The sequence below is a fragment of the Rutidosis leptorrhynchoides genome, chromosome 10, assembly GCF_046630445.1.
Source record: "Rutidosis leptorrhynchoides isolate AG116_Rl617_1_P2 chromosome 10, CSIRO_AGI_Rlap_v1, whole genome shotgun sequence".
Taxonomy (NCBI): Eukaryota; Viridiplantae; Streptophyta; class Magnoliopsida; order Asterales; family Asteraceae; genus Rutidosis; species Rutidosis leptorrhynchoides.
This window is the reverse complement of record NC_092342.1, coordinates 60,555,887-60,565,419: the sequence shown is the minus strand read 5'-3', so window position 1 is coordinate 60,565,419 and position 9,533 is coordinate 60,555,887. Positions and strand designations below refer to the sequence as shown.

The 9,533-nt window shown below is 34.8% G+C and overlaps 1 protein-coding gene across 1 annotated transcript; it reads right to left on the bottom strand.

Moving 5' to 3' along the window:
• Positions 1-765: 765 nt before the first annotated feature.
• Positions 766-3,950, bottom strand: LOC139872320 (transport inhibitor response 1-like protein). Its single transcript, XM_071860171.1, has 3 exons — positions 3,308-3,950; positions 2,518-3,031; positions 766-1,875 (listed from the first exon to the last, which is right to left on the bottom strand). Exons 1-3 carry the CDS (start codon positions 3,829-3,831, stop codon positions 1,111-1,113), a joined length of 1,803 nt encoding a protein of 600 aa, XP_071716272.1. The 5' UTR covers positions 3,832-3,950; the 3' UTR covers positions 766-1,110.
• Positions 3,951-9,533: the final 5,583 nt, after the last annotated feature.

The following is a 9,533-nucleotide window of genomic DNA, read 5'->3' as shown; positions in this document are numbered from 1 at the left end:
TCAATTCAATAATTGGATCATTTTAATTTAATTTACTGTTTTCTCGAAGAAAAAAAAAATAATACTAAAACAGGAAAGTAAAAAGGTTATGGGAGTACAATACAAATTTACAATACAATATACGTAGTACTATATATGCATTTCTGTTAAATATACAGAACAATTGACTATATTTATCGACTCAATAGCAAGCGTCAATTTATTTACGACTTGACTGCCGCTTAGAACCTAAATTGAACTTCAGACAGGTTTAAAACCCATGAAAATTTGATTCTACTATTTTCATGGCGTCCACCATTTTTTTACCCTATTTATTGATCGTAAATTCATTCGGAAACAATATAGCTATTCATAAAACATTGAGAGAGAACTTTCTCTACTTTTGAAGTGTTTTACTCAAGGTAAAAAAATGGTCTTTCTTTATTCTAGGATATGAGAATAATTGTCTACATCTTACCTCTCCTTAACCCACCTTATGTGAAATTGAGTTTTGTATATAATTTTTTAAGGTAGTAAAACTTTATTCATGCCTTAAAAACTTTTACATTGTTCTACTGACCATTTCCTGTACAAGAAAAGCACCCCACTGCAGTCCTTTTTGTTCAACTGACCATAAATTCAAGTACTTTTTGACCAAAACTTCTTTAGAAACAAAGTAAAAAAGGAAAAAGATATGAATCTATCATTCAAAGGTATTAGTTCCCTAACATTTGAATCTGAATAAAAAATAAAGCAGAATTCAAATTCTCTGCTACAAAATAAAAAATAAAAAATAAACAATCAATTCAGAATCAAACTACCCATTTTTCTTCGAGAAATTCAATAAATCTCCAAATGAAAGTCGTCTTCTTCGCATAACCATCAAAAAGGCGGAAACTTTCTCAACATAAAACGCGATCAAGTAGTACTTTGAGTTAAACCAGTGGTACTTTGACCTAAACAACAGTCAGGTTTAAATGGTTCATCCGAATTTTCAGTCTTTTGACGAGCATAAACGATCACTAATCACCGCCAACTCTTGCAAGTGCTGACTGTATGTTTTACAGCATACACATTCAACGATTGCAGCTGAAATTTTGTATACTGATTGATTGCTTACGTCACGAAATATCACAAAATCTTGACAAATTTTGGTACATCGGCTCGTGGTCCATCAAGTGACCTATACATATAAAGCGTTTCGACAGAATCGTCTTTTTCCCCTCCTTCCTCCTCATCCCTTCGAAAAACCTCGACTACTAATTTCGGTAATCTCGTGGCAATATCCAAACACCCTTGTCGGGTCACTCTACAAGACGACAACCAAACAAACCTCATATTATAAAAATGATGCAAACCCGACTGTAAACCGATATCGCCAAAAGGACTATCCCTAATCTCGAGCTTTTGCAAACTCGTGCACCCCTCTAAAACGTATTTCAGACCCATATCACTGTCCCCATTAAAAGCAACAGATAACGTTCGCACCAATTTACCATATTGCCCTATATAACTAAAAGCCTGATCTGTTAACAAACCAGAAATGGCTAACCGAGTAAGTTTCTTACAGTTTTTGACAATGGCTCCGAAACCCTCGTCCATGGGTTCATTGGTGATTCGGTCTGGCCTGTACCGACCAATTATACATAGCCGAAACACCACAAGATCCGGACAGTTTTTGGACATGGCTACAACGGCTGCATTTGTCATCTGCTGACAGAAGTATAGAATGGATTCTAGTTTTCTACACCCTAAAGAAATTGCAAGTAGACCCACTTCGGAAACGGGCCCCTCGGCGTTTTCGAAAGGATCTAACGGAAAAATACGAAGCTCGCGAAGATCTTTACATGTATTTGCTACTGCCTCAAGTCCTTCATCACAAATTGAATCGAGTGCCTAAAAAATATCAATAGAAAGTGTATGAATATTAGACAAGTCCAACGAGCCCAAAAAGGCTTACAAAAGATACAATCATATTAAAGAATCTGTATGTGTTTGCCATTAAAAAAAAAAGTATCAATATTTGATACCCTTTTTGATTTTTATGCTACGGTTGACTATAAGGTGTTGTTTGTTTTTTAGTCTGCGGGCACACATAGGTTTATATTGCACACTGGTTGTTTAACTAAAGACATAAGATAAAACAATGTCTTAATCACAGTCTGCAAACTAGTTAGTTTGCAGACTTAGAAATATGCTTCTTAGTGATGCAGACAAGATTAAGTTATTTTGCAAACATAAAAATAAACAGTCTTCGATGCTCAACATATAACATATAAACCTTTAGGCCACATCCCTAGACATAGTCCGCAAGTCTTCAGACAAAAAACATCTTAAAAAAAAAACAGCACCTAAGTCTCAATTGAGGAATAAATAAATATTAAAAGCATGAAGATTAATCAAAAGCAGAATTTATTTAAACAAACCCTAACAACTGTAATCAGATAATGAGTTTCCAAAACACCCTCTTAGATCCTGTTGTAGATATGAAGATGCATATTTTTTAGTTAAAAGTGAGAACTTGTATTGAAAACTTACCCAGAAAACCTGTAGTTTATGACATTGGCGAATAACGGGTTTCAGCTGCTCTGCATCAACGTTAGCATAACTAAGATTCAACGACGTGAGATTAGCGCAAACTGGATAAATCGTCGGAAGATATTCAGGTGCGATTTCCCTAAACCCCGAAAGACAAACTAACGATTTACACGCAGCAAAACCAGCCCTATACTCCAGTTCTTGATTATCACCTTGTTGTTGACCAATATTCTCTGATTGACTAAACGAACCAGTACCTAAATGAGTCAACTGTGGTGCTCGTAAAGTCAACCTATAAAGCTGCCCAATAGAAACAAAACGATTCAATCTAAGCTTCTTTAAAAATGGTGACCTTGCTACAAGCCTCTCTAACGCATCGAAATTAATCGCGGATTCAACACAATCGAAACATAATGACTCCAAATTACTTGTTCCTTCAAGCGGAAAACATGATATCCAATCGATTTCATCATCCGAAACCTCATCTTCGATCAGCTCAAGTACCCGTAGATTCCTATTTTCACACAACGCGTTATAATCATACATTTCATCAACACAAGCTCCAATTTTTATGCACACAGTTATAAAATCACTGAAACTATTATGCATATTGTACAAATATTAATCAAATAAACAGTATACAATTGATTATTTTATTTATGAAACCAATTACATCAACCTGCAAATGTAACAATACCATATAATGATACAGACAGATCTAAAATATGATTATTTATAAAATATTTTAAAAACTGAAGTTTAAATGATGAAACCCTAACCCTAAATTTACCTGCATTGGCTAACAATAATTGAGAGACCAGCAGTACCAAATCCATCACAACAAACTAAAACAATTTCCTTAAATTTTGCAAATGAATGAGCTATAGTTGCCAGGTCATCATCAGTAATCGACATACGTTTAAGATAAATCTTTTCAAGCGCACGATAGCCAGTAGCCATAGCAGAAACCCAAGGGGTGAAGTGTGCACCCCAATCAGCTGGTACCAAACTAAAATCAGCAAACCGGGGTTTTCCTTTTAATGAAACGGACCGGATTCTTTTGAACCGGTCAACTACACGTTGTGGAGAAATAGCATAACAATTTCCGATAAACAGATCTGATCTGGTGTATGCTTCCGCACGGTACCATGATTTGCACACCGATGAAACAGCGTTACGATCACGCCGTGTTTTCAAGAAAACTAAAACGTTTTCAAGTACGTTTTCGAGAACTTCGTCTGGGTATGGTGTGAAATAGTCTCCGTTACCGGAACCTAGACCGGAAACACCGCCGGAAGTTGAGTTTTTTGACATTTCCGGTGATACCCAGGTGATCAAGATTGATATTGATTGATATGAATATGAAAAGATTGAATCTTTAACTTCAGATCGAGGAAAGCACCAAATTTTTATGAAAAGTTTTTAGACGGAATGGGTTTTACATTTTTTATATCTGTAAAATGTTACTGTACTAAATAGATAAATAATACTATTATTATTATTATTATTAAATTTATATTTATATTTTATATTTATACTGAGTATTTTATATTTAATATATTGAGTTCCAATTCCTTACATTCATTAATTTGCTTGAAATTCAAAGAACCAATGAGAACGCAATATGTATTAAAAAAAAATTTAAAATTTTTTATTTTTTGAAAAAAAAATTCGAATTTTTTTTAAAGTTTTTTTTTGAAATTTTTTTTTACAATCACATGTGATTTTTTTTTTACAATCACATGGAGGGGTGTTCAGAACCGGATATCCGAAAATTCGGATAGTGAAATTGACCATCCGATATCCGAATCCGAAAATTCGGATATCCGGTTTTTGGATATCCGAATTTTCGGATTCGGATATCGGATTATCCGAATTATAAAAAGAAAAAAACAAACTAACCATACTCTCAACTGACGAATGCTAGTTAAACAAAATTATATGGTTGTTTCAAAGAAGGGTGATTATATATACACAACTAATTTTTACAAATACACAACCAAACATGTTTTACAGTGTTACAACACTGTAAAGCATGTTTGGTTGTGTATTTATAAATATTGGTTGTGTATATATCACTACCCAAGAAACATCGATGGGTTTAATGGTCCTGAAGCACATGATAGTTTGTAACTAAAATTTATATCCAAATGTTCATATAGAATTATAAAAGATCCAATAAAAATGGTACCCTATCTGAGATGAATAATCCAAGTGAACTTGAGGACTTTGAGATAATTTCAAATAAAAATTGGAGATTTCAAGTATCTCAACCATAACTCACGTATGCATCCAAAATTATAACACAACTAAAACTGATATCTTAAAAAATAAAAAAATAAAAAAAATTAAAAAAAAAATTAACATCACACTTTCTATATCGTTATCTCACAGAGTTTTAGATATGGATCGGCATAAATAGATGAAGAATAGAGATGAGATGAAAATATGAAGATTATGAGAGTCATGAAATGCAGAGAGTAGATCTGAATCGAAGAATTGAGTTTTAGATCTAGAGTATTTGAAAAGCGGTTATTTCTCGACATTTTATTTTTCAACGTTTTTCGACGCACTCTTTTTCTTTCTTATTTCTCGACGCTCTAGTTTTTAGGACATAGATTTTTTCTTTAAAATTTCGACGAAAAATTATTTAAAGCGGTTAAATTGATAGACATCCAAAATTTTCTGGTTCGTAGTAATAGTTGAATTTGTTAGTGGCGAGTTGTGGGCTTCCGATTTAAAGGGTCCTGGCTACCTGCTGCATCTATTGGCTATTCGAAACGTGGGCAAAATCAGAAAAGTCTATTAATTTGATAACTTATATAATTTTTATCTTTTATAACTAATAGGATATTCAGTGAATGCACCGAGCAAAACGTTCACCACCTTTCATACGTTCACCACCTGTAACTCGATCAAGACATCTAGCCAATATTGTCGCCGTTGATTTTTCTTTAGAATCGTCATCTAGTCGACCAAGTACTCCAATTCAAATTTCCGATAATTCATTTTTTGAACCCGACCTCACAATTGAGAATCCGGAGGATATTCAGGGACAATTCAGAGATCCTGAACCACTAATCATTCCTCCTGAACCACAAATCACTCATCCAGAGATTGTCGAGGAAGAAACCATTAAGTCAGAATCCTCTAGTGATTCAGATTCAACAATTTCAATCATGGAAAATCTAGAACCTCTAAGTATGGAAGACCGAATGAGGGCTAAACGCACTGGCCAAGGTCATGCAATTACTCAACCAGACATTAATGCACCAGATTATGAAATCAAAGAACAAATCCTACACATGGTAACTAATCAATGCCAATTTAGTGGTGCGCCGAAGGAAGATCCAAACGAACTTCTTCGAATTTTTAATAGGATTTGTACTCTATTCAAAATAAGAGAAGTTGAGGATGATCAGATCTATCTCATGTTATTTCCCTGGACTTTAAAGGGAGAAGCCAAAGATTGGTTAGAATCGTTACCTGAAGGGGCGATTGATACATGGGATGTTTTAGTTGAAAAATTTCTTAAACAATTCTTTTCGGCATCTAAAGCAGTGAGACTTCAAGGAGAAATAGTTACGTTCACGCATAAGCCAAATGAAACTCTATATGAGGCGTGGACAAGATTTGGAAAGTTGTTAAGAGGATGTCCGCATCATGGTTTAGACACTTATCAAATAGTACAAATATTCTACCATGGATGCGACATTACTACACGAAAAGACATCGACATAGCAGGTGGTGGTTCCATTATGAAGAAAACCGCAACTGAAGCTTACAAAATTATTGATAACACTGCTTCCCACTCACATGAGTGGCATCAAGAAAAAGATATCGTTAGATCATCTAAAGCGGCTAGAGCCGATTCTAGCCATGACTTTGATTCCATTTCCGCAAAGATAGATGCTTTCGAGAGACGAATGGAAAAGATGACTAAGGATATTCACGCAATACGAATTAGTTGTGAACAGTGTGGAGGACCACATTTGACAAAAGATTGTCTCAGTATTGAACAAACAATGGAACAAAGAGAGAATATTTCATATATAAACCAAAGGCCTGGAAATAATTATCAGAATAATTATCAACCGCCAAGACCAAACTACAATCAAAACCAGAATTATAACCGAAATGTTCCATACAACAACCAACAAGGACCTAGCAATCAACAAGTTTCCAATAATACTTACAATCAGCAAAGACCTATTTTTCCAATTAAATCATCACAAACCGATGATAAAAAGCCAAATTTAGAAGATATGATGTCGAAGCTAGTTGAATCTCAAACGCAATTTTTCACATCTCAGAAACAAACTAATGAAAAAAATGCTCAAGCATTTAGAAATCAACAAACTTCTATTCAAAATCTGGAACAAGAAGTGAGTAACCTAGCAAGGTTGATAGGTGGAAGAAAACCGGGGAGTCTACCTAGCGATACAAATGCTAACCCCCGAAATGAAACAGCTAAAGCCATTACCACAAGAAGTGGTATTACACTTAAACCACCTGAAATACCTGTAATTTCTGATGACTCTATTCCTACTCCACAAGCACCACAGCCTGAGTAAGATAAGGAAACAGAACCGGTAGTTGAAAAGGTTAATGAAGATAACACAGTTAAGGCTAAACCTTATGTTAAACCATACCAACCACCACTTCCTTACCCAAGTAAAATGAGAAAAGAAAGACTTGAAGCTGAGCAATCCAAATTCTTGGATATGTTTAAACAAATAAATGTCAATCTTCCTTTCATTGATGTGATTTTAGGAATGCCAAGATATGCAAAATTCTTGAAAGATCTAATCACAAATAGAAAGAAAATGGAAGAACTCTCGGCTGTTACAATGAATGCTAATTATTATGCAGTGATGTTGAATAAGATACCAGAAAAACTCTCTGATCCAGGAAGTTTCACAATTCCATGTTTTCTGGGTAGTCTTAGTTCAATAGAAGCATTGGCGGACTTAGGTGCTAGTATAAATTTAATGCCGTATTCATTATACGCTAAACTAGACCTTGGAGAATTGAAACCAACACGAATAAGCATACAACTAGCCGATCGATCATTAAAATATCCTAGAGGGATAATGGAAAACATGCTAGTTAAAGTTGGTACTTTAGTATTTCCAGTAGATTTTGTTATTCTGGACATGGAAGAAGATTCTCGAGTTCCTCTCATATTAGAAAGACCATTCTTAAACACGGCTAAAGCAATAATAGACGTGTTTGGTAAGAAATTGACCCTAAGTATAGAGGACGAGAGTGTTACCTTTTCTGTTGATAGAGCCATGCAACAATCGCAATTTGCAGATGATACATGTTATTATATTCAAACTATAGATTCACATGCAGAATTGTTAGAAGAATTTCCAGAATTACAAGGAACAGGAGAATGTTCTTTAGGAGAAGGAACTGAACCAATTGATGAAGCTGAAATGTTAGCTGCACTCATGGCTAATGATTACGAACCAACAACAGAAGAACTTCAAATGCTAAAAGAGGAAGACAGATATCGATACAAATCATCGATAAAAGAACTACCAATAATAGAGTTAAAGCCACTTCCAAACCATTTTTAATACGCTTATTTACATGGTGAATCTGAATTACCTGTAATAATATCATCTTCTCTTAAGGAAAATGAAAAATCTCAACTCATTTATGTGCTAAAAGCTCATAAACCTGCTATTGCATGGAAGATTCATGACATTAAAGGCATAAGTCCTTCGTATTGCACACATAAAATCCTTATGAAAGAAGGTCATAAAACATATGTGCAACGCCAACGAAGACTAAATCCTAATATGCAAGATGTTGTTAAGAAAGAAATTATTAAACTGCTAGATGCAGGTTTAATTTATCCAATCTCTGATAGTCCATGGATAAGCCCAGTTCAATGCGTACCTAAGAAGGGTGGCATGACTGTCACCACAAATGAAAAAAATGAGCTTATTCCTACTAGGACTGTAATAGGATGGCGTGTTTGTATTGATTATAGAAAATTAAATGACGCCACCAGAAAAGATCACTTTCCCTTACATTTCATTGATCAAATGTTGGAAAGATTAGCCGGAAATAGTTACTATTGTTTTCTTGATGGTTTTTCCGGATATTTTCAAATTCCAATAGCACCCGAGGACCAAGAGAAAATCACGTTCACGTGCCCTTATGGTACTTTTGCTTACAAACGCATGCCATTTGGACTTTGCAACGCCCCTGCAACCTTTCAAAGGTGCATGATGGCAATTTTTTACGACATGATAGAAGAATGCATGGAAGTTTTCATGGATAACTTTTCAGTCTTCGGTGATACTTTTGAATCATGTCTAGTTAATCTTGAACGAATGCTTATTAGATGCGAGCAATCAAATCTAGTTCTTAATTGGGAGAAATGCCATTTCATGGTTAAAGAAGGCATCGTTCTTGGTCATAAAATTTCAAAGGAAGGAATTGAAGTGGATAGAGCTAAAGTAGATGTAATTGCTAAACTTCCACATCCCACCAATGTTAGAGGAGTTAGGAGTTTTCTAGGGCATGCCGGTTTTTACCGACGTTTCATAAAAGATTTTTTCTAAAAATGCCACTCCTATGAATAAACTCCTAGAAAAGGATGCTCCATTCATCTTTTCGGATGAATGCATCAAATCTTTTAATATTCTTAAAGAAAAACTCACTAATGTGCCGTTCATGATAACTCCAAATTGAAATCTACCATTTGAACTCATGTGCGATGCAAGTAATTTTGCAATGGGAGCCGTTTTAGGACAAAGGATTGAAAAACGATTTCAACCTATCTATTACGCTAGTAAGACTTTACAAGGAGCACAAACGAATTACACAACTACTGAAAAAGAACTCCTTGCTATTGTCTTTGCTTTTGACAAATTCCGTTCATATCTCGTTCTTGCTAAAACGGTGGTCTATACCGACCATTCTGCTCTTAGATACCTATTTTCAATACAAGATGTCAAACCACGATTAATCCGTTGGATCTTACTCTTACAAGAGTT